Source organism: Larimichthys crocea, chromosome XVI (assembly GCF_000972845.2).
Source record: "Larimichthys crocea isolate SSNF chromosome XVI, L_crocea_2.0, whole genome shotgun sequence".
Lineage (NCBI taxonomy): Eukaryota > Metazoa > Chordata > Actinopteri > Sciaenidae > Larimichthys > Larimichthys crocea.
Genome location: NC_040026.1, coordinates 7,072,288 through 7,097,614, shown reverse-complemented (window position 1 = coordinate 7,097,614; position 25,327 = coordinate 7,072,288). Strand labels below are relative to the sequence as shown.

General features: G+C 40.1%; 2 protein-coding genes across 13 annotated transcripts in view; both read left to right on the top strand.

The window, feature by feature from the left end:
* The window catches only part of ccdc57 (coiled-coil domain containing 57), a 32,749-nt gene extending 26,439 nt beyond the window's left edge, over positions 1-6,310 (top strand). For 10 of the 11 annotated variants that reach the window (XM_027289401.1, XM_027289403.1, XM_027289408.1 and 7 more), the window contains 3 exons: positions 3,967-4,104; positions 4,277-4,460; positions 5,187-6,310. In XM_027289401.1, the coding sequence (XP_027145202.1) occupies positions 3,967-4,104; positions 4,277-4,460; positions 5,187-5,404 (540 nt within the window). In that variant the 3' untranslated portion in view covers positions 5,405-6,310. The remainder of the gene's footprint in view (positions 1-3,966; positions 4,105-4,276; positions 4,461-5,186) is intronic. The other variant, XM_027289405.1, reaches the window with a different exon arrangement.
* Positions 6,311-7,491: 1,181 nt separating this feature from the next.
* fasn (fatty acid synthase) overlaps positions 7,492-25,327 on the top strand; it is a 36,254-nt gene continuing 18,418 nt past the window's right edge. The window contains exons 1-20 of one of the 2 annotated variants that reach the window (XM_010741011.3): positions 7,492-7,836; positions 11,345-11,472; positions 13,466-13,618; positions 13,811-13,984; positions 15,862-16,062; positions 16,439-16,561; positions 17,542-17,657; positions 17,780-17,914; positions 18,120-18,582; positions 19,053-19,240; positions 19,345-19,534; positions 20,309-20,403; positions 21,057-21,191; positions 21,427-21,630; positions 22,638-22,753; positions 22,904-23,079; positions 23,161-23,352; positions 23,499-23,579; positions 23,755-23,940; positions 25,137-25,316. In XM_010741011.3, coding sequence (XP_010739313.1) covers positions 11,346-11,472; positions 13,466-13,618; positions 13,811-13,984; positions 15,862-16,062; positions 16,439-16,561; positions 17,542-17,657; positions 17,780-17,914; positions 18,120-18,582; positions 19,053-19,240; positions 19,345-19,534; positions 20,309-20,403; positions 21,057-21,191; positions 21,427-21,630; positions 22,638-22,753; positions 22,904-23,079; positions 23,161-23,352; positions 23,499-23,579; positions 23,755-23,940; positions 25,137-25,316 — 3,235 coding nt within the window. In that variant the 5' untranslated portion in view covers positions 7,492-7,836; position 11,345. Of the gene's footprint in view, positions 7,837-11,344; positions 11,473-13,465; positions 13,619-13,810; positions 13,985-15,861; positions 16,063-16,438; positions 16,562-17,541; positions 17,658-17,779; positions 17,915-18,119; positions 18,583-19,052; positions 19,241-19,344; positions 19,535-20,308; positions 20,404-21,056; positions 21,192-21,426; positions 21,631-22,637; positions 22,754-22,903; positions 23,080-23,160; positions 23,353-23,498; positions 23,580-23,754; positions 23,941-25,136; positions 25,317-25,327 lie in introns of those variants that run through there. The other variant, XM_027289105.1, reaches the window with a different exon arrangement.

Below are 25,327 nucleotides of genomic sequence, written 5' to 3'. Positions count from 1 at the left end.
ATACAAGGAAATGGACTGAACTTCATAAAGCGCCTTTCTACAAAGTTCTTTAAGTTAATGCTCTATAACACCCATTCACACACACACAATATATCTGGAAACAAACAGGCACCAAAAACAACGTATGTAACTTTTAAAGTGATGATTATAAATGTTTACTCCTTATTAAGCACCAACCCAACGTAGTATTTTTCTAATGCTGAATGTTTACAGCTACTAATGTGGTGTAACACTGTTACTGTGTGTATTTGTATTATTTTACATTTTCTGTGTCTATATCCCCCATCCTGATGTAGGTGCTGGGGTTTCTGATGAGCACACTAACGTGTACAACACCACATATACAATATATATATATATATATATAGATATATATATATATATATATATAATAATATATATATATATATAGTGTATATGTATGTGTGTGTGTGTGTGTGTGTGTGTGTGCTCTTTATTCAGAAAACCCTCATGTCACATCTACATTTCAGGATCTGGTTATTATAGACACAGATTAAATATTAAATTAAATTAAATATTTCAATATTTATCAGATCTGCCTTATCCAATATGGCGGACCCGTTGACGTATCGCGACCAACGACCAACCCGCTCAATGCGGCGTCTATGTATATATGTCTATGGTCGAGGTGGTGTCCAGAAAACGATGTGGGCTTCATAGATATTAGACACCTTTCTGGGGAAAACCTGGTCTGATTAGGAGAGACGGCATCCATCCCACTTTGGATGGAGCAGCTCTCATATCTAGAACCATGGCCAAGTTTATTAGTCGACCAAAACCGTGACAACCCAGAGTTGAGACCAGGAAGCAGAGCTGCAGTCTTACACGCTTCTCTGCGCCTCCATTAGAGCAGCTGCCCACCCAGTTCTTTAGTATAGAGACTGTGTCTGTCCCCCGTCCACCTACATTATTTAAAGATAAAACAAACAGAAGAGGAGTTCATCATAAAAACTTAATAAAAATTAAATCAACATCTCCAACAGTCCAAAATAAGAGAATTAAATGTGGACTCTTGAATATCAGGTCTTTGTCCTCTAAAGCTGTTTTAGTCAATCAATTAATATCTGACTATGATATTGATTTATTTTGTCTCACTGAAACCTGGCTGCAGGAGGATGAATATGTTAGCTTAAATGAATCCACTCCTTCCGGTCCTTGTAATACTCATATTCCTCGAAGTACTGGTCGAGGTGGTTGAGTTGGAGCCATATTTAACTCAAGTCTATTAATAAATCCTAAACCTAAACTAAATTATAATTCATTTGAAAGTTTTGTTCTTAGCCTTACTCTCACCCAACCCGGAAAACATTACAGACAATTCTATTTGTTACAGTATATCAAGCTCCTGGTCCTTACTCTGAATTTTTATCTGAATTTGCAGAATTTGCATCAGGCTTGATCCTTAAAACAGAAAAAGTAATTATTGTAGGTGATTTTAATATTCATGTGGACAACCACAATGATAGTCTTAGTACTGCGTTTTACCCCTTTATTAGATTCAATCGGCTTCTGTCAGAGTGTAAATAAACCGACTCATTGTCTGAACCACACTCTTGATCTTGTTCTTTCATATGGCATTGAAATCGATCATCTAATTGTCTTTCCACAGAATCCTCTTCTATCTGACCATTTTTTAATAACCTCTGAGTTCATATTATTGGATTATAAGCCTTTTTGCAGAAACTCCTACAGCAGATGTTTATCTGGTAGTGCTGTAGCCAAGTTTAAGGAAGTGATTCCTTCAGCACTGAATTCAATGCCATGTCTCAATGTAATAGGACTTGTCTGCTTCCTTTAGCCCCTCACAAATAGATCATCTTGTTGACAGTACTACAGGCTCATTACAGACAACTCTAGACTCTATTGCACCTCTGAAAAAGAAGATAATTAAACAAAGAAGGCTAGCACTATGGTATAACCAGCAGACTCGTAAATTAAAGCAAGAGTCACGTAAATCTGAACACAAAGGGCGTGCCACTAAACTAGAAGAATCTCATCTAGTCTGGCAAGATAATCTCAAAACATACAGGAAGGCTCTCCGTAATGCCAGAGCAGCCTACTACTCTTCATTAATAGAGGAGAATAAGAACAACCCCAGGTTTCTCTTCAGCACTGTAGCCAGACTAACAGAGAATCACAGCTCTACAGAACCATCTATTCCCTTAGGTCTAAGTAGTTATGACTTCATGAGCTTCTTTAATGATAAAATTATAACTATTAGAGACAAAATCCATCACCTCTTGCCCTCAACAGGCATTGATCTGCATTCTGATACAGCAAGTTTTGAAACAGCTGTAAAACCTGATATGTATTTAGACTGTTTTTCTCCCATCGACCGTCATCACATAACTTCAGTAATTTCTTCATCTAAGCCGTCAACCTGTCTCTTAGACTCCATCCCAACCAGGCTGCTCAAGGATGTTTTACCTCTAGTAAGCCCTTCTTTATTGAATATGATTAATCTGTCTTTATTATCGGGATATGTACCACAGTCCTTTAAGGTAGCTGTAATTAAACCTCTTAGAAACGCTCACATCTAGATCCAGAGGCTTTAGCCAATTACGGACCGATATCAAACCTTCCCTTTCTGTCTAAGATACTTGAGAAAGCTGGAGCTAATCAGCTGTGTGACTTTCTCCATAAGAACAGTTTATTTGAGGTTTTTTAGTCAGGATTTAGAGTGCATCATAGCACAGAGACCGCACTAGTCAAAGTTACAAATGACCTCCTAATGGCATCAGACAAAGGACTCATCTCTGTACTTGTCCTGTTAGATCTTAGTGCCGCATTTGACACCATTGACCATCAGATTCTTTTACAGAGACTGGAACATCAAATTGGCATCAAAGGAACCGCCCTAAGCTGGTTTAAGTTGTATTTCTTAGATCAATCTCAGTTTGTTCACGTCAATGATGAATCCTCCATGCATAGGAGTTGTTTTTGATCAGGATTTGTCCTTTAATGTCCACATAAAACAAATTTCGAGGACTGCATTCTTCCACTTACGTAACATCGCCAAAAGCAGACACGTCGTGTCTCAAGCGGATGCAGAAAAACTAGTCCATGCATTTGTTACTTCAAGGCTGGACTATTGTAACTCTTTGTTATCAGGCTGCTCCAAAAAGTCTCTTAGGACTTTGCAGCTAATTCAGAATGCTGCTGCACGTGTTCTGACAGGAACCAAGATCAGAGATCACATCTCTCCCATATTGGCTTCCTTGCATTGGCTACCTGTTAAATCTAGAATAGAATTTAAAATTATTCTCCTTACATACAAAGCTCTTCATGGTCAGGCACCATCATATCTAAAAGAGCTCATAATACCTTACTATCCCTCTAGAACACGCTCTCAGGATGCTGGGTTCCTTGTGGTTCCTATAGTTTCCAAAAGTAGATTGAGAGCCAGAGCTTTCAGCTATCAAGCTCCTCTTCTGTGGAACAAACTACCATTTTGGGACTTAGGACTTTACTTTTTGATAGAGCTTATAGTTAGGACTGACTCAGGTCATCCCTTAGTTATGCTGCTATAGGATTAGACTGCTGGGGGAGTCCCCATCCCTCCCCTCTCTCTGTCTGTCTCTTTCAGGATTATGCCTAGTCAGGCACGGTATTGGATGAAGATGTAGTCACACCTCCCTTTACAGAAAACTCTCTCTCTCTGTGTCTCTCTCTCTCTCTGTGTCTCTCTCTCTCTCTGTGTCTCTCTCTCTCTCTGTGTCTCTCTCTCTCTCTGTCTGTCTCTCTCTCTCTGTCTCTCTCTGTGTGTCTCTCTCTGTCTCTCTCTCTCTCTCTCTCTCTCTCTCTCTCTCTCTCTCTCTCTCTCTCATATCTTGGTGGCTCTTTTCTGAAAGAGGATGAATAATCCTGGTGTTGTGTACTTCTTTGTGCTACCTCCAGAGACCACAGTGGGTAATTCACCAAGTACTAATGTATTTGCTCTTCTAGGAGCTGCAGTACGCTCTAAGACAGAGTGCTTGCACTTTTGCTGAACAACTCCTCCTTGGAACCAACAACCAAGGTCCTGCCACAAAAGGGGCTGCCAACCATTGGTCCCAGGTGCACAGAACCACAGACACGACTGAAGTAGGGCAAAGTCTACTCAAAAGTATCTTATATGTTATTTGATAGATACAAAAAGTATATAGAAAATGTATTTCTAATTTCTCAATTCATGTTTAGCTATCTGTGATGATTCAAGACTTTTCACAGACCCAGTAAATAAAACATCTTAAAATTAACTCATTCTCTTCTTTAGAGCTCCAAGAACAAAGACAGTGCTCCTCTCAGCCAGTCACAGAGCTCCCCGAATGTGGGGCCACAGCCTCATTCGGGTCTGTCTAGGTCTCAATTGTCATCAGAGGAGGAGTCAACATTGCAGTCGTTAAACAATCTGTGGGAGATACTGGACCACGGACTCAGCCTATCTGTGTTCTCAGAAGGTAACCATATCAGAATAATCATGGTTTGTATGATCATTTGAATCTGTGAGGTTAATAAGTCTGGTGGGTAGACATGTTGACTTTCTTTTTCATGCATGTTTTGGGAAGCTAATAAGCTGTGGGGCTCTAAACAGCTGCTTATTTCTCATGTCTCAGCCTGGCTATACAAAATCATAAAGGCCCTTTATTTACCCATCCTGAAAGACATTACATACGTGTAGTCTTGTGGGAACAGGGATTTAATAAGTGTCAGCAGTACATTAATTCATCAAACTAGTGTGTATTGTGTTCTGTGTTAGAGACAAAAAAATCCCTTTTTTGGCAGATACATAACCCCTCGAACAAGTATGAAAATCGATACAGTGGTGGGAGGAGGGATGTTTCCCAATTTGTGACTTCAGTCTCTGTCAGCTCTCCAGGGAACAGCTGCCAGATCAGGCTAAAACACAGTGATCAGCATCACACAATCTAATAATTATGAAACAAGACAAACTAAAAGTTTTCAGTGTACTTATGATAACTGGACTGACTGGGTCAGGAGTTGCCTACAGATGTTGAACAGCATGAGTAAAGATTAGATACATTCCTTATTTGACAGAGAGAAGGGAAAAACTGTTATACAGTTTCAGTGTGGAAACAGACAAAGAGAATGTTGAAATGTGTTTAGAATTTGTATGTATCACCTGTAACAGCTTTAAAATCGCCGGTCTTTGTATGCACCTAAAGGTGAAGGTGAGCTGAGCAGGGAGGAGGTAGCTGAATCCAGTGGTGCTGGAGTCCAGATGATAGTACATGGTATCAGTGTTCCTATCCATAGCCAGCCCCCAACCGAGATCCAGCAGAAGAGGAACCCATCTGCAACACCATCAAACCCTACCAAGACCTGCAGATCTCGAGCCCCTGACAGGATCAGCAAGATCAGAAATTACAATGTTAAAGACTGATACATATAGGGCAATCTGTCAATATACTGGTCACAGGGAGTGCTAGCGAGTCTATGAAAACAGTAGTATAAAGTCTCCTATGACTCTGGAGGAGCTTTGTCAAGTGTGAGAAAATAACCCTGATTATGTCATCAGGTTTATCTCAGCCACAAATTTAGAAATAATTATGAGAAGAGCCTGAAGTTGAAGTCTGGATATCTCAGCTTCTTTTGATTCGATTTGATTTGTACATAATCTATCTCTAGTAAGTTCCCCAAGTTTATGGAAGTGGGCTTCTCCTTTAAATCCAGCAGAATCTTTGTTTCAGTATATAGCTTCTACCAATTCATCCTGAGTACACTAGGAACACAAGAGAAATACTCTGAAAATCAAGAAATAATTCAAATACAAAAACACAAAATTCTTACTTACATTTTGTTATAAAACTCAAGGTAAGAACATATTTTTACATTTTACTGCTGCCTCTAACATCAGAGCTCACATGTCTGAGCAGTTAAAGAAACTACGACAGGACTACAGTAAAAACAGATCTATAGGCTTTATTGTGTAGAATCCTCCATAATAATTGATTATATTTGTGTGCTCAATGTAAAAACAAATATTTGTTGTGAACTCACCTTTTTTAAATTTAGTTAGTCAAATTGTCTGTGTTCATTGATTGAAATCACCTGCTCACATGGAAATATGACAGCAGAAAAGCAGCTAATGTTACAAATACATTTGTAAATGGGGTCTTGACCAAAATTAGTGGGTCTTGATGGTTCATGGTTAAAGCACTAACCATGAAATGTATATGTATATATTTATGGTGTTTTTTGTTTTATTTTATTTTTTGTTGTTGTTTTATGATGTCATCACCTTCACTGATAAAACAATCTGATGTCACAGAAATCTAATTAATGAAAAGCACAATCCAGTTCTGTGATTCTGTACATGGACTATGATTGTAATGTTCATTTAGCAACATAGGTCATTAAACAACATTCTATAAAACTTCACCGGTTATAAGAATCATTTATAGTAAACAATACAGACTATGAAATGAATTTCTCTACTGTGTCCATCAGTGTGTTCCTTTCATGACCAGAGTCACTGTGTGTTTAAAAGGTGTTATCACTGTCTTCAGGGTCAGTAGGACCTTTTGTCGAACATCATGCTATCTAAAATTATGAACTTTAGTAACCCCAAGAAGTCAGACGAGTATTCCTGGCTACGTCATCGTTTAGGCCCCGCCTTTTAATCATCCTATCTCCCAACAGCACCCTCCCTCCTCCTAGACTTTGTCATTGGCTGAAGCCTCACATCTCCGCCCTGTTATTGGTCAATTTACATGTCAAGCAGAATGCTGAAACGTCTCCGTGTGTGCCGACGCCGGTTCATGATAAATGTGAAGAAATGGACCGTTAAACGAGACATGAAGGTTCATAGGGAAACAATGGGCAGAGGACAAGGAGTTTCAGTAGAATCGCAGATAGTTTTACTGTACACCATAACCATAACTGTGTGTTTGGCATCAGTTACACTGGATACTGTGGAAATGAAATTAAGAAAAGGGCACAAATAAATAATAATAGACCTTGCTAAAGTCATAAACTAAACTATTGTTCATCAACCTCAGTTTAACTTCGTGTTAAGTGCCAATTAGCAAATGTTAGTTCTGCTAACATACTAAACTAAAATGCTCCGTATTATACCAGCTAAACATCACGTTATGACTTATGAGCATGTTAACATTTGCCAACCTCAGTTTTGACTACCAGAAGTTCCAACAGTTTATTATGGTATGATGTTGATAGGCATTTGACACCCAACCTCTATCCATGTAGTTAGGTGCTGCAACTAGGTGAGGTATACTACCTCAAGGGTTCCGTTCATTAACCTGAGCCGAAAGCGCAATTTCCTACACATGGCTTATCTTTAAGGCACATTAACACTTGATATTATTTTCTAATATCTATTTGTCTAATAATACAGTCGCCTGCTGGCTGCTCGTCCAGCGGGGCGGAGCAACACCAGGGCCAGAGAAAAGAATCCGTTTGAACTGCAGTAACCCCGTCTCCACATTTTGTTTTTTTCTCTCGGTGACTATGGGGGCGTTCAACGAATTACTCCATCACTGACTGGAGCCGAGAGCCCTGCCTCTTTTCTCATTGGACTGCGCGGCCAAGCCAAGCTGTCAGCCCATGTGGCGTGTCCAGGCAGAATGTGAGACATTTAAATTCACCGGAGAAAAAAAGAGTCAAAGGAGCCCGAAGGCTAACGTCAAGCTTATTGACAAGGAAACGACAGAGACAGACATTCCTCCCCGTGGATACAATAAGAGTAACAGCTCCTTGGACCATCACAGGATAGCGAACGAAAATTAAACATTTCTCCAAGTGGTCCGATTTCGTTATTTTCCAGGCACATCAAAACTAGTCTTGACAACACAGGTAAGTTTTCTAACGGTTATTATCTGCAGTGTTCGTTACTGTGTGTCACTTTTTTGTTGAATGGAGACAACAAAACTACGCCACTAAAAAAAAACAATACTCATTTAAATGAACCATGATGTGACATATTTCATCAGTATTTAGCTAGTTAACTCGTACATTCAGATTGTATATTTCCATGAATTTTGGAAATGTTTCGCTGTTTGCTCTTCGTGGAGAACGCCGATGTTGGTCGATCAGAAGCCCAAATGAAAAATCATCCTCCAGTCCTTCCAGTATTCATTATTGTCAAAATGTTCTGCATCATGTTATGGAGTAGAATCCTAGTTTAAATTGCAAAAAATAAAATAACATTTGTCTCACATTACTGCGCAGGTTATTAGGACACCTCTGCTTCACCTTCACGGATGAAAACTGTCATAAATACCAGAATCCAGTTATAATAAATTATAGCCCAGCTGAATCAATAATGCTGCATCTTTACCCAAACAGATTTCAAGAAGTTATATTCCAGTAAATGAATTATCACACAGTGTTTACATGTGTACTGTTTACACAGTACATTTGACTCCATCTCAGATTCGGGTGCTGCTGTTTAAAGTAAACTGCTATCCAAAACTAGCTAATCCAAGTGGAGCTGTAGTGCATGCTGCGTTGCTCACTGTGCAGTATGAAGCAGTGCTCTGTTACTGATGATGTTGTAGTCCTGCTGTCATATGCTGCACTGGTGCAGATGAACCATGATAAACACCTTACCGCAATACATTCAGTGTTGTTAAAATGTGTGGGGTCATTTGTGTGAGAGCATGGTGGAGCATGATTTGAAGTATGTGTTTTCAAAGAGTTTTGTCCTTGCAGAGACACCGTAAGTGTGTGACAAAAAAGTACAGGAAGTAGACAGTAGACTAGACAGTCTCATATCCAGAATGTAATCAGGGTAACTATAGAAAACAATGTTTAGTGCAGCATGAGGCTATGGTGGGGCAAAGTGCTGAGTAATTGTACAGTATACATGCTGACTAGCCCAGCATGCGGCTAGCATATTGTCTCCTTAAACCTGCAGTCATGTGCAGGGTGTTACCGTGTGATCTGGGTCAGGTAAGGCCAGATATTGTACTGAAGGTCCTACATTAGGTCTAATCCCAGCCCGGTGTAACCTGAAGCCCAAATCCAAATCCTTTCAGCTACTGAGCCACATAAAGGGCCAGGGCAGCCTGTTATACTGTGATCATCCTGCTTTTGCCTGGGCTGTCTGATTATCATGGCTTGTATTTGTTTGTTTGATGACACTACCCCGAGTTGTGAAACTAACCTGTTTCAAATCAAATCAAGTTTATTTATATAGCCTTTTACAATAGCCAGATGGTACCCAAAGTGCTTTACAACAAAGCCATAGAAACAAAACATAACAGGTACATAAATAAATACAGTCAAATTAAAATACAATTAATATACAGTTAAAGAATAAAAGTGCTGTAGTGTTAAAAATAGTATTTGTATACTTTTTGTTGTTGAGCTTTGCTCAAAATTTTAAATGGTATAGTATCAGTGCCATTCAAGTACTATAGGTGCTGAAGTTGATTTATTCTCCAAGAGAAATGTATTTGCTCCATCAGTTGTTTGGGTCCACTTATCTCCTTGATGGAAATGTAGAGTATTTTGCTCAGTCATCTTTATCCTTTGATTAAACACTCTGTCCTGATGGTAGGGAGTGTTTGACAATGCCCCAATATCTGTGATGACATGTTATCAGCATGTCTAATGACTTTAAATTTTTGGAAATTATATTTTGTCCACCACCATGTGCTGCCAAAACAGCTTGAATGGACGTTTTCTTTAATTCTACAATTCTTTGGAACTCTGCTGGCTGAATGGACCACCATTTTCCAAATAATATTCCTTAATGTGGTGTTAATGATGGTGGTGGGGAGTGATGTCTAACAGGTCAGTCCAAAATATTTAATAGTTGTTCATTTGAGTTGAGATGTGATGATGGCATATGATTAATTTTAAGCTTGTATTGATTTGCAGTGATCCTTCCTCTAAGGAGATGCCAATAATATAAGAGAACACTGGATCCCTTAACTGTAAAGGTCCAGCTATCAGCCATTCATGTATTCCACGCATAGACTTGTCCACTTGTTGAGAACCTGTAGAAGGATGACTTATCTGAACATATCACTTTTATCCACACCAGTGCCTGTGGCTGTCCAATGCATGCATTCATCTTGTAATGATTTAATGCACTGTAACCCTACTATAATGTAGTATGATCACATTATGCATTGACATGCACTGACAGGAATAGTTGCTCTTTCTGTTTTTCCTTACATATCAGCATCATGTGTGTGTTGTTGACCGACCCTATTTACTTATGTAATAGATCTAAATGCAGATGTCACTTAGTCAGTGTTTGCATTGATACCAGTATACATGCCACAGAGCATGATGGGTATTAATTGGTTAATTGTACTATTCTGCTTTGCTTTTTTAATGTTAGTAATTCAGAATATCTGTGATGTAAGAACAACTGCAGATATCAGCATTGAACATTGCCACTAGTAATTGAATTACTGATATTAACAATTGACCGTTCCACTATTGAATTGAATTGTTGATATCAATAATTAACTCTTTTTAATTGGTGAGAATTAAGTTTTAGACATTATTCCATGCATTGCAACTAGTGATATCAACAATTGCTATTACTGGTACATGTGTGAGAATATGACAATATGTGAGGAGACAGTCAGCAACAGGAAACATCATGCAATTCTCTTTGCCAGACCAGGAAGGCTCAGACGTTATGCTGATCATCTCTAAAGTGTGTACATGGATGTGCTTAGTCATGTCTTTATGCATACTTGGAAAGATTTGTCATGTCCAAACCTGGCAGTCTGCATTAACAGTTTACTACCGCAGGGACCTTTTTGAAATTTCACATTTTATGTCTTGCTGTTTGGCTTTTGTTTTCCCATTTGGACTGTATTATTTCTACAATATATCAGTGAATGCATACACTACTGCCAGTAGTATGTGAATAGAAAGCCACACATGCAACCAGAAATTCAAATTCTATTTCTAGGAATCTCTTCAAATTATTAAAAATTGAAAAGATAAAATAGTATTCCAATCAGAATCATGTAAACATTTGCTATGATTAAAATGTCATTGTGTGGGTTTCTTTTTCAGTAAACATTGATCCTACAAAAAGACGTATACCAGAAAGAAGCTATAGCTGCTAGTTAAAGCTTGCCTTATTCCATAGACTTCAGCAAGTAGTGGTAGCGTCACATTTCTCAAATTATTTAAATGACCTCAAATTGCAAAGTTCAAGTCCTGTAGGACTCTCACATGCTCATGCATTAGTTAGAAATATGGCATTTGTTTTGATAATTGAAATGTGTCAGAACAAGAGAGGAAATTATCTGCTTTGGTGAAACAGAAATTTTAATTAGGTAAATTAAGAACTGACAACTTTTATTTCTTTCCGTTTACTGTATTTCAGCATGGATGAAATAGTTATAGCAGGAATATCGGGCCGTTTGCCTGAGTCTAACAACCTGGAGGAATTCTGGGATAACCTCATCAATGGTGTGGACATGGTGACTGAGGACAACAGGCGATGGACACCAGGTGAGACCCCCACCATAAATGGATTATAGTGATTGGTCAGTGTGATAAATGCATTTCTGTTCTCAGTGTGACAGAATGACAGGTTTGATTGATTAGTAATTAAAATTTAAAATACTCTAACATTGCCCTATATTAAATGTAATAAAGACTAATGTCTTACAAACACTAAAAGCAGCTCCAGGATTCTTGGATGAGAACTTTCAGTGACATGAACAAGGTCCAAAATGACCTTTTTGGTCTATCTGTAACAACAGCATAAAATACAATGTCATTAAAAAACAATGTAATTAATGGAACAATACAATCAATTCAGACCACAAAGGAGCGGGTCCTACTTGTTGAGTGTCTGTGGCAAATGCTAAAGACTGATCTTTTTTACCCCCTTTATCTGTAAAGCACCATTTATCAGTAAATTTTCTTTTAACTATACATCCACTGCATTCTTAATTTTTCACGTTGAACTATGTACTGCCATACACCCTTTGCAGTTAGCACAAACATCTCTAGGTTTGGAATTCTCTTCTTGCTCAATAAGTGTAACCATAGTGATAGTGTATAGCGAGGGCCAATCAAACATTTGCAATATAATTATGTTGTCATGCTGCTACCAGTGTGCAGAGTTGACACAAAACAAATCACCTTATTTGTTGTAGGGAAATAGGCCTATTTAAGCAAGAGCTAGTTGCTCATTTATTTTGTTTGCCAATGTAGAGTTTTTACTCACAGGTGGTAGAGGCTAAGTTTGGAGTTCTTTTCATTTTCATTTACTGCAGACACTCATCAAGTAGCACCCGCTAATGTAGATTAGGACCCACTTTTTTTTCTTTTTTTATATATTTTTTAAAATTAATTTGCAGGATACTTCCACTTATCTATATGTTTGATTTGAGAGAGAACTGTTAATGATGCAGACCAGGAGAGTATTTTTTTTATGTAGTTATGTAGCAAAGTAGAGAACAACTATTTGGTTTTGTTTTATGAGAGAATCACCATGAGTTCAGTTGGTTGTCTGCATTGTCAGCTGTTTTGTCACGTCTGAATATATTGAATGAAACCTTGAATATATTGAATGTAGTCTGAATATATTGAATGAAACCTTGAATATATGGAATGAAACTTGACTGACGTCAGACTTCACGGCATCTTGTGTAACTTGTGGATGCTATAGCTAAAAGTGAGTGACGACGATATATATATTTTTGGAAAATTATATTTTGTCCACCACCATGTGCTGCCAAAACAGCTTGAATGGACGTTTTATTTAATTCTACAATTCTTTGGAACTCTGCTGGCTGAATGGACCACCATTTTCCAAATAATATTCCTTAATGTGGTGTTAATGATGGTGGTGGGGAGTGATGTCTAACAGGTCAGTCCAAAATATTTAATAGTTGTTCATTTGAGTTGAGATGTGATGATGGCATATGATTAATTTTAAGCTTGTATTGATTTGCAGTGATCCTTCCTCTAAGGAGATGCCAATAATATAATAAACACTGGTCCTTAACTGTTAAAGGTCCAGCTATCAGCCATTCATGTATTCCACGCATAGACTTGTCCATGGTGAGAAACCGTAGAAGGATGACTTATCTGAACATATCACTTTGATCCACACCAGTGCCAGACGTATATACTACTATATATATATAGATATATATATATATTATTATATATATATATATCTATATATTATATATATTTATATATTATTAATCTATATATTATTATAGGTTATACGATATCAGATATATCTATAAGATATATCATATCGGTTCACCCTCTCTTGCTTGCAGTTACTCATCCCTCAATGCCTGCCAACCATCTTAAGCTCACATTCATGTGCTGAAAGGGTTGGACTGGGCCAGCCGATGCTGCTGAGACCACATATCAGGCATTTTGGGAGAACAGTGAGAATAGAAATGGAAACAGATGAAGCAATAAGATATATAAATATATAAAAAAAATACCTTTCACTACATTTTTTTTTTGCTAGGTCTGTATGGTCTACCAAAGAGGAATGGTAAACTGAAAGACATCAGCCACTTTGATGCAGCCTTTTTTGGAGTCCACCCTAAACAAGCCAACACCATGGACCCCCAGCTCCGTCTCATGCTGGAGATCGCCTACGAGGCTATCATAGATGGAGGTGAGGAATCTAGGTGAAAAGGTGAATCTAGGTGAAAAGCCTCAGCACTGCAGTAACATGAGTAAAGTGGGTAAATGGTGTGAATGAAACACAGTAAATGTTAGCTGTGTGACAGTTTTTTTTAAATGTTGTCACAATACCCAATGTTATACTGAGTGAATGGTTTAAGAGAAATTAAATGTTGTGATGCAGGGCTGAACCCAGCCACGATGCGTGGCAGTAAGACAGGCGTCTACATCGGGGTGAGTGGCGCAGAGGCTGGCGAGGCGTTCAGCAGAGATCCAGAGGAGCTCCTGGGCTACAGCATGACCGGCTGCCAGCGGGGCATGTTGGCCAATAGACTTTCCTACTTCTTTGACTTCAGCGGTATGCACACAAAACCAACTCCAATATATGCTTTGATTCTCTGGCTGTTAATTTGATGCTGGTTTGATAACGCCACAGCAGTGAATCATATTTAAAGCCGTGTTTCCACTCTAGCAACTTCACAAGGGGCAGGAAGGAATCTTGAGAGGTCTATAAAGTTCTAGGGACATTATTGATTTCACAACTGGCATTTTACCAGTCAGTTGTTTTTTAGTTTGCTGTTTTATTGCCCAGAAGTGACCTAATCCTGTCTGTAATGGTGTAATAGTGGTCTTAACCAAGCTGAAAATCAAGCATTGATTAATCCTGCAGAAATGCATTTAATCCCATTCCCGTTAAATGAACACTTCAGAAACTACCTTAGCTTTTAAAATGGCTCTTCATCAATATCAGCAGCAGTGTACCGGTTGGTGCAGCTTTATATTGATTTAAGAATATGTCATGTTGAATTTTCCTTATTTGCAATTCTGGGAAACACTGCTGCTGTCACTCAATGGATAGTGAGCCAAACAATGGTACAAGTGCAACCAGGGCGCTATGCTCCGCTCATACAAACCGTCTAGTTGTACCCTCGCCTCTCGCAAAGCGAGGTCACTCTAAACTCTTCTCTGTGGTTGTCCCCAAATGGTGGAATGACCTACCAACGGCTACTAGAACAGCAACATCCCTTTCGACCTTTAAAAAACTTGTAAAAACCTTTCTGTTTCGAGAATGCTTCCCTGCCTAACAAAACTAACAAAACTAACAACTACTCTGTGCTCCTTTACACCTTTGTCAGCTTATGTCCTCCTCTGTAAGTCGCTTTGGATAAAAGCGTCTGCTAAATGCAATGTAATGTAATACAAGTGAATGCTGTGGCCAGTGCACATCTGGATCAATGCTGCCACCATGTGGCTGCATATCTTTCAGCTCAGCTTTTCTACAGCGTAAGCCACTATAAGGTTTTCCTGGAGTCCTCTTTTTGAAAGAGGATTTCAGTCATCACTATATTTAGTAGTTATTTAGATTATTTTTTATATTTCACATTGTTGTCCTGTAATTGACGTTTTGGCCTTTTTTACACATCTGTCTCTCTGTAACTCTTTAACACACTGTACACTTCCAACGTGTTAGAATAATCTGGTCTGACAGATCCTGCATTTGATAACATTTGGCCTTTTTGGTGAAACTACAGGAACTTTAAATGGGCGTGACTCACTGGTCATGAACTCACCTACTTGAACGCCCTTGTACACGCATATGTTACCTCACAACCGTTGCGCTCCTCCAATGCGCGATGCCTGGCTCTCCCACCTGCTCGTTCAAGGCAATCCAAACTCTTCTCATCTGTTGTTCCCGGTCATTGAACGCACAACCAGTTCCTACCAGAGCAGGGGCCTCCCTCTCTACCTTTCGAAGAAAAAAAAAAAAAAACTCTTGAAGACCCAGCTCTTCAGAGAATACCTTCTCTCCTAGCACTACCAACAACTGGACATGACAAATCATTCATTTGAAGAATTGTCACAGCACTTAATGCTGCACTAAATGCTTCTTATTGCACTGTACCTTAATAAATGTAAATGTAATGAGTCTGTCTCACTTTTGTAGAACTTTGTACATTAAGTCCTTACTCATAGCCAACATTCCACAAAATTTTTTGCTAACATTACCGTGACTGTCCATCACTATGTGTATTTTCAAACACAGCTGGATGCAGTTTGAAATAAAATCTAAACATTTTACTGTTGCTGTTCTAGTTTTAAATAAATGTAATTTAGTCAACCTGAGGGCATTCAAAATTTGAAATGGTTACAGTATTCTTGGGTAACATTTTCTCAGATGTGATTTTTAGCTCTAATTTGCTCTCCTCTCCTCTACTCTTCTCTACTCTACTCTAGGCCCTAGCACTGCTATCGACACAGCCTGCTCCTCCAGCTTGCTCGCTTTAGAAAACGCTTTTCATGCCATTCGCCAGGGCCACTGTGATGCTGCTCTGGTGGGGGGAGTCAACCTGCTACTCAAGCCAAACACCTCAGTGCAGTTCATGAAACTGGGCATGCTCAGTCCTCAGGGGACCTGCAAATCCTTTGACTCATCAGGTAAAAGAAATTTGCAGGGTACTCAGACATTTGTTACGTTAGTCTCTCTCTCCTTAGTTTTCTTTAATCTCTTTACCATCTCTCACCATTTCTTTTCGGCACTATAAGGACAATGTTGCTGTGCTTTAAGTCTCCTGAAATATTGAACATCCACTCTTAATAAAGCTTGTAATGTGCATCAGGATTTATTTATCTATTCTAAGCAGTGGTGTTTCTCATCACACACCTTTTTATGTTAAAGCTTAACATTTCTTCATCTTCAGTGTTTTCCTACAGTCATATTATTTTAACTGTGTATTCAGTATTATTCACACTTTTCCACGCACTCTGTATTTATGTGTTTGTGTATACATATATTTTTTTTTTCATTGGACAGGAAATGGATACTGCCGTTCTGAGGCAGCAATGGCAGTACTGTTGACCAAGCGGTCGGTGGCTAAAAGGGTCTATGCCACAGTGGTCAATGCTGGAAATAACACAGATGGATACAAAGAGCAGGGTGAGGAGGCACACCAATATCCTGCAAGCTTTAACTCATGCTATGAGCACTGCATCAACTGGAAAGATTCCACAGCAGATAGCAGTGAACTAGAGTTGCACGATACCCACGGTATACCCGGTACCCTGCGGTGCCAAATCATAACCGTCGCTACTATACTACAAATTTTACATGACGGTCCTACCGTGGATTACTATATTACCGGTGCCAGTCTCCGCTACATAGCGGCCGCCTCTGCTCTCCTCCCGGCTTCTCACTGCACGCTACTCCTTTGTAAACAAACCAACGTGGAACCGCAACCGAACTACACAGCTTCTGAATGATTGGCTGTTTGCCTGTTACTGGTGACGTCCAGGGATATGATAGGCTGTTTCCACACAAGCTAAAGTTCTGTCTCGCCCAGACACGAGACAACACACTCACCATGGCAGAAGCACCAGGCCCGAGCAGCGAGTCTGCCGTGGCGTCTTCGTCAGTGGCAACACTAATTTTGCTTAAAAAACAAACGTCGTTGTTTCAAACTAACTTGTACAAATACATTGCAGTTTATAAAAATAATAATAATAAAAAAAGGCCGCAGTATCGCGATAATACCCGGAACCGCGATACTTTGTCTGGTATAGTATCGTGGTTACTCATTTTGGTATCGTGACAACTCTACAGTGAACATACAAAAGGTTACAAGAATCAGAAAAACGAATGATGCAAAAGGCAGTCTCAAAACATTTTTTCAAATCTCTGTAGACTTAATATTACTTAATATTTAGGTAATTGTTGACGGACTGTTCTTGCTGAAAGTCTGATGACCTGAGGAAGAGCTGCTTTTCAGTTTTTTCTTACCACATCACACTAATAGCCTTTGTGACTGAAGTGCCTGCTGTCCATGACCCAAAATGAACCCTACTGAAAGTAATTTAGATGTTCACATTCTTATGGTAAGGTCTTAATGGTGTCCTCACACACTCCTCTTGGTTCCTCAGGTGTAACATTTCCTTCAGGTGAGATGCAGCAGAGGCTGGTTCATTCTCTCTACCAGGAGGCGAATATATCTCCTGAGCAAGTGGAGTATGTTGAAGCCCACGGCACTGGTACTAAGGTCAGTGTAAACAATCAGTAACATTCAATCTTGGTCTTTGCCTCAGACTTAAAGTTGAAGCTCATTCATGTAATGTCACTTACCAGGAATGTCTCTGTGTCATCTCTGCTCCCTACATGCAGGTTGGTGACCCACAGGAAGTGAATGGCATTGTTAATGTGTTCTGTCAATCAAAACGAGAGCCTCTGCTTATTGGCTCCACTAAGTCTAACATGGGTCATCCAGAGCCAGCCTCTGGTCTGGCTGCCCTGGCAAAGGTGAGTGTGAGAGCACTCATGTTATTGCCTGGCCTGAAGATTAAAACCACAACATGCTTTTTCTTTACGTATTTCATTTGCTATTCAAAAATTAGTATTTGATATTTTCAGGCCATAACTGTGTCACTGGGTGTATTTCTCACTACATCAGCGAAAGAGGGAGACTTGATACTAAAATTCAACTCCTCATCTCATCCAAACACAGGTGTTGCTTTCTTTGGAGAGAGGAGTCTGGGCTCCAAACCTGCACTTCAACAATCCTAACCCTGACATTCCTGCCCTCACCGATGGTCGGGTTCAAGTAGTTGACCGGCCTATTCCTGTTCAAGGTGGCATTGTGGGTATCAACTCCTTTGGATTTGGAGGTTCAAATGTTCATGTGATCCTTCGTCCAGCCAAAAAATCGGCTCATGAAACTGCACTGCCTAGAACAGTCCCCAGGGTGCTTCAGGCCTGTGGCCGTACAGAGGCTGCGGTGAAGGCCATGCTCCAAAAAGGGAAGGAACACACTGTAGATGACAGCTTCCTCTCTTTGCTGAATGAAGTGTCAGGGGTTCCAACTGCCAGCATGCCCTACAGAGGCTACACTTTGATTGACTCTCAAAGTGATGTCATTGAAGTGCAGCCGGTGCATTTCACTGGCAGGCCACTTTGGTACATCTGTTCAGGTGAGTCATCTAACAAATAAAAAAAACATAATACAATGGATTTCAGATGCAAGATATGTTTTTTTTTTTTTTTTTTTTTTAAATGTCATGTTTCAATGCTGTGAATAACACAAATACAGTTCCACTTACTTTCATTGTATTGGGGGAAGCAGAAATCTGGACCAATGAGACCAAAATGAAATGCATACCACGAGTGACAATGTGAATTTATCATTTCTGTGTACCAACACATTACATTTAAATGAGTAATGTAATGTGCATGTTCATTTTTAAAGATATTTAACATTGACACAAATCATTAATTAAAGGTGGAAACCTCACAATGCTTGGACCCCATTACAGATACTGCCTACTCAAACAATGAATGTTGAGCTGTGGAATGGGACTGTTGATAGATTTACATCTCCTTCGATGTGCATTTTCACTGACTGACGTATCATTAGATTAATGTGCGTGAATGTATATAACAGGTATGGGAACACAGTGGGCAGGTATGGGCCGCACTCTCATGCAGCTGCCAGACTTCAGAAAATCCATCTTGCGGTCAGATGCAGCCCTGAAGGACACTGGCTTGGTTGTGTCTTCCCTACTCATGGAGGCAGACGACGCCACTTTTGAAGACACCGTTCATGCCTTTGTTGGCCTTGCTGCTATACAGGTAGAGAACAGGAAGGAGTTTAGTTCCTTTTCCCCCTAAATTCTCGGAAGCACAAATGATTAAAGCACCAGCTCATATGTGTCCTGTGCCTAACCTTGTTACAGATAGCGGAGATCGATCTGCTCACTAAGCTGGGTCTGCAGCCTGATGGCATCGTAGGACACTCAGTGGGTGAGCTGGCCTGTGGCTATGCTGATGGCTCCCTCAGCCACAGTGAGGTCATCCTTGCTGCCTATTGGAGAGGCCGCTGCATCAAGGAGGCCAATCTTCCTCCAGGAGGCATGGCAGCAGTTGGTAGGGAGAGAGAAGTAATTCTTTACCGCATTAAACAGCAGGTCTCATGAAATAAGCACAATGTCTAGATAGAATTAATTAAGTGTAAAATGTGCTGAGGAAGGGTTTAATTGTTAAAAATTAATTCAACCTCAGAGAAATTTGAACCTGTTCATGACTGGAAATGGTCATGTAACCCTTTTTTTTTGTTTGTTTGTTTGTTTGTTTTTTGATAGATAGAGAGATTGATCTGGGTTTTCATGAAAACAATCTTAGAACTGATTGCAAGTTTATTTTTATTTAAAAAAAAAGACATTTTTACTTTCTAACATGGAGTGCGATGCATAATTACTAGCTAAGTTTTGCTTTTCACTCTTTTCCTTTTCTTCTTTTTACAAAAACGCTTCCAAATCATGTATTCATGTCCTAATTTTAATCTATACCTTTTTTTCTGAAATCATGAGCCTTATCCTTAAAGGAGTAGTGCCACTTAGTGCCACAAAAAATAAGTGATCTATTGAGGAGGCTCACTGCACAGCCAAGGACACTACATTTTGCTAACAATCCCACAATGCAATGTGTTGCATTTGATGTGACTTGACACTTATCTATCATATTGGGAAATAATGATAATACACAAGAGACCAAAATCTGATTTAACTGCTTACTATATAGCAAACTACTGAGTGTCTGTTACACATAAACAATGTTTTACAACTCTGAGTTCTTTTGTTGTCTGTTTTTAGTTATTAATTTTTGCATGTTTTATTGTTGCGCTTGCTATCTGTGTTCCAGGATTGACCTGGGAGGAGTGTCTGGCTCAATGTCCTCAGGGAGTGGTCCCAGCCTGCCATAACGCTGAAGACACTGTCACCGTCTCCGGTCCTCAGGTCAATCAGATGTCTTTTATGAACATTGAAATGCACAGAGAACCTAAATGTTACACTCTGACAACACTGAACCTGCTTTACATTTGTGGAAATTTCTAATTTCTATTTGCTCACTTGTATGGGTGTTGATTTTGTAAATATGCAATTTATATTTTATATTTAGCAATAATATAATGTCAGGTTGTACGAGCGCGATTGCAAACATTGGCATAGTTACACTGGCTTTTAAGAAGAAGAAGAAGAAGATGATATACTTTATTAATCCCTCGGTGGGGAAATTCTTTTTTCACTCTATTTTATTTTTTACATGCATTTTAACCCGGACACACACACACGTGCAGTACAAGGGCATAGACATAGATGGTGGAGTGATGGGCAGCCAGCCAGACCAGCGCCCAGCGAGCAGTTTGGGTGGGGTCGGTGCCTTGCTCAAGGGCACCTCGGCAGTGCCCAGGAGGTGAACTGGCACCTCTCCAGCTACCAGTCCACCTTCCATATTTTTTGTCCATGTGGGACTTGAACCGGCCACCCTCCGGTTCCCAAGCCAAGTCCCTGTGGACTGAGCTACTGCCGCCCCAACCAATCTTTACCAATCTAGTTTTTCACAGTTGCAGGATGTGTCTTAATAGGTGTGTGTTTGTGTGTTCCATTAGGAAGCAATTAGTAAATTTGTGCAGGAGCTGAAAGAGCAGGGAGTGTTTGCAAAGGAGGTGCGCAGCGCTGGCGTCGCTTTCCACTCCCACTACATGGCCTCTATAGCTCCAACCCTGTTGGCTGCTCTGAAGAAGGTATGTAGCTCTGATGTGTTTCTACAGTATGCAACAGTGAAGCTCTGACCACTGCTGTTCCAGGTACAGCTAGAAATAATTGGAAATAAAATCCAACTTGCACTTGGTGTAGAATATATAAAATGCACCATTTCATGCAAAATCTTTGGTATGTTTTCCTATATATATCATGCATAACATTGACCTATTTATTGTTTTTTAATTAAATAAATGAAAAATGTTATCTTATGTGTAGGTGATCAAGGAGCCACAACAGCGTTCATCCCGCTGGGTGAGCACTAGCATCCCTCAGTGTGAATGGGACTCTCCTCTGGCTCTGTACAGCTCAGCTGACTATCATGTCAACAATCTGGTGAGCCCTGTGCTGTTCCAGGAGGCTCTCAGTCTGGTACCTGAAAACGCTGTGGTGGTGGAGATAGCACCTCATGCTTTGTTGCAGGTACGCTCAGCATGTTCATATGATCATCTACTCTCTCCACATTAGCATATTCTGGCTACTGTACTTTGCAACTCTGCTTGCTCTATCTGCCACGTCTATGTCAAAGCACAATGTGAATGATGTGTGCTACACTTTTCACACATACAGTCCATCATTAATTATGCTTTATTTGAGCCCTTGACTAGCTGCTTAGAGTCTTACATCAACTGGAAAGGTGGGACAAGGAGGAGGGTAAACTATGTGTATTGCATGGCTGTGACTGTGTCCATACCTTAGAATCAGGTGTCCATTGGGACACAGTCACAGCCATTAAAGCTGCCAAGAAGTGTTGTACGCACCCTTGCACATAGCACCTGGGTTGAGCCTTCCAAAATTTGTGAAACGTAACACAAGGGCTGCTTTATTGAACTTTTGTTAGAGGTGCTATCGAGTCATTTTGCCACACTCTTATCAGATATAAACTCTCTCCTCTTCTGATGTGTCTGCCAAGAGTTTTTGATTATACAAAGTTTTATTAAATGCTAAAATAAATTAGTGGGCACTATATAGCCAATGTACAGCTCATCCTATCAAATTTTGTTAACATCTGAGCTCATATTTATCAAGCGTGTCAGAATCTCTCCTAGGAATTCTGCTCGAAATAAGACTAAAGCACTCCTACCTTAAAGTAGTGTGTGAGTGTTTTATGAAGCATGATTCCATGTGTGTAGTCTTATAATATAGCTGACTAAACATAAAAACAATTATGCCAACATTGATGAATAACTTAAATCTTGCAGTACACTATAAGTAAACTCTTAAACAATAAATGTGGCTTAAACAGTAAAGAACTGTACTGTGTAATTTCAAATGGTACATCAATTTGATGCTGTCATTTGCTTTGTGTTATGTGTAATCACTCGTCATTTTACACTGCCTATATTAATGTTGCTTATTTGATTGTATTTTATTCTCCCAAGGCTACTGTGGTTTAAAAAGTTGATTTTTCATAAATGTTTTCTGCACAGGCCATCCTAAAGCGCAGCTTGAAGCACACTTGTTCCATTCTTCCCTTAATGAAAAGAGGCCACATCAACAACCTTGAGTTCTTCCTCTCAAACGTTGGCAAAATCTACATGAATGGGTCAGTAAATGCCTCACTGGCTGTTGTTGTGGATGGGCTTTGCAGTGAATGATGCTGTCCACTTCTCTTTGAACAATCTTGAAACACTTGAAAGCAGTTTCAGATTGTTAATGTTCAAACTAGCTAATTATTTTTAATGCTTCTCTTCAGCATCAATGTGGATATTAACAACCTCTGCCCAGAAGTGGAGTACCCTGTGCCAGTTGGTACCCCCCTGATCTCCCCCTTGGTGCAATGGGACCATGCTCAGACCTGGGATGTGCCCAAGGCAGAGGATTTTCTTTCTGGATCAGGAGCATCCAATTCTGCCACTGTCTATAACATTGGTAAGAAATACCAATAATAATATATGACTTTAAAAGTGGCTCTTGTGTCATATTAAGAAAATCCTCTTTGACAAACCACAGACATAAATCCAGAATCGACCGACTACTACCTGATTGGACACTGCATTGATGGGCGTGTCCTCTACCCGGCAACGGGTTACCTGGTCCTGGCCTGGCGTACCTTGGTTAGAAATCTGGGGGTTGTCATGGATGCCACCCCTGTAACCTTTGAAGATGTGACCATCCATAGGGCCACCATCCTACCAAAGACCGGTGAGGGCAACACAGCATGGTTGTGAACACGGGGTGGGGGTCTGGAGATGAACTATGATGGACTGTGGAGCTGCTTGACTTCGAATTCAGTGTTCATCTGACTGCCCCTCTTTGTCTGTCTCTCTTTACCTTTCTGTTCCTCTCAGGCTCTGTCCAGTTGGAGGTGCGTCTCATGCCTGCCACCAACAAGTTTGAGGTTTCAGAGAATGGAAACCTGGCTGCCAGTGGTAGGTAGTAAATACAGTGTTTGACAGTGCAATCAAACATTTTAGTGCCAAATATCGTTATACATTAAAATATTATAAATAAAGAAAACAACAACAGAGACAATAAAAATGTGTCCTTTGTAGTTCTACTTCCACATTTCTCTGCCTTCTGCTCTTGTGCTGTATATTCTGTTAGGTAAGGTGAGCATTCTGGAAGATGCAGCCCTGAATTCATTCCACAGTCAAATAAATCAGCGACCTGCCAAAAACAGTGGTGACCCCAAAATGAAGCTTACAGCAAATGAGATCTACAAGGAGCTCCGACTGCGTGGCTATGACTATGGGAAGACCTTCCAAGGCCTCTTAGAGTCCAGCAATGCAGGTAACATTGATGTGTGTTTGTCTGTGTGCTGCTTTTGAACCTCTCTTGAAGTTTGCCCATGGGCACGTTGCCAGTTGAAGGTTGAGAGCAGTCTTCAGAAAACATGCCATAAGATCTATCTATCTATCTATCTATCTATGGATGTATGGATGTATGGATGGATGGATGGATGGATGGATGGATAGATATGAACTACACACAAGAAGTATGAAAATGTATGTTTGTTAGATTATTTCTTTGTTGTAACAATGCTTCTTGGCAATATATCTTATGCCATTGGAAAGCCTGATTATTTACACATTTCTGGGATTGTGGGATGAGCAGCAGAGCTGAGTATGTAGGTTGCACCCATAAATTATGTTGTTATAAATTATGTTCATGTTCAGCAAGGAGTCAAGATTCTGCCTACAGCACTTGGAACGTAGGGTCAGCGTGTAGAGACGCAGAGAACGCTTTGCTGACTGCTGCACCACTACAGTAACATCGTTTAGTGGAGGCAGTGTGATGCTGTGGGGCGGCATCTCCCTGACTGGAAAAAGGAGGCTTGTCATCATTGGAGGCATGTCAGTGCAGAGAGATATCGAGATGTAGTTCTGCAACTAGTGGCAATCCCATTTCTCTACTGTCTGGGACCAAACTCCATCCTCCAAGATGACAGCGCTTGCCCCCACAGAACGGGGTCCAGAAGTGGAGGTAGTGTCTGAGAGGATAGAATGGCCTACCAGCAGTCCTGACCTCAACCCCATTGAACACTTATAGGATCAGCTTGGGCATGCTGTTCGTACTAGAGTGACAAACACAACCACAATGGCTGACCACCATGCTGGTTGAAGAATGGGATGCCATCCCACAGCAGTGTGTGACCAGGCTGTTCTTCCACATGCTACTGAAGCTCCTGTTTGTTAAATAAATTAATTGTTAAATTGCCATTATGTCTTATTTCTTTATCCTTCAATCATCCAGTCCACCAAACAAGAGTCAACAGCAAAGAAGAGCTGTTTGGCATTGTCAGAGAAGATAGTATATACTCTGCTGCTCATCCCACAAATACATGTTCCTTACAAATGTGGTGTCTGTCTGTAAGGTTTTTGAATGTGTAATCTACTATATGGTGTGAGCCAAATCACATTAACCTTGACAATAGCCTGCTGTTGGGCATGTATCATTTTTGGTGACATGTGATTGGTTGTTTCCAGGAGACACCGGGACACTTCAGTGGACAGGCAACTGGATAACCTTTTTGGACACCATGCTGCAGATGATTGTTGTAGGGCTATCAGGGCGTAGCCTGCGTTTGCCAACCAGGATACGCTCAGTGTGTATTGATCCAGCTGCTCATTTAGAGAAGGTCTACACCCACACTAATGGAAAGCAAGGTGTGTGTTCT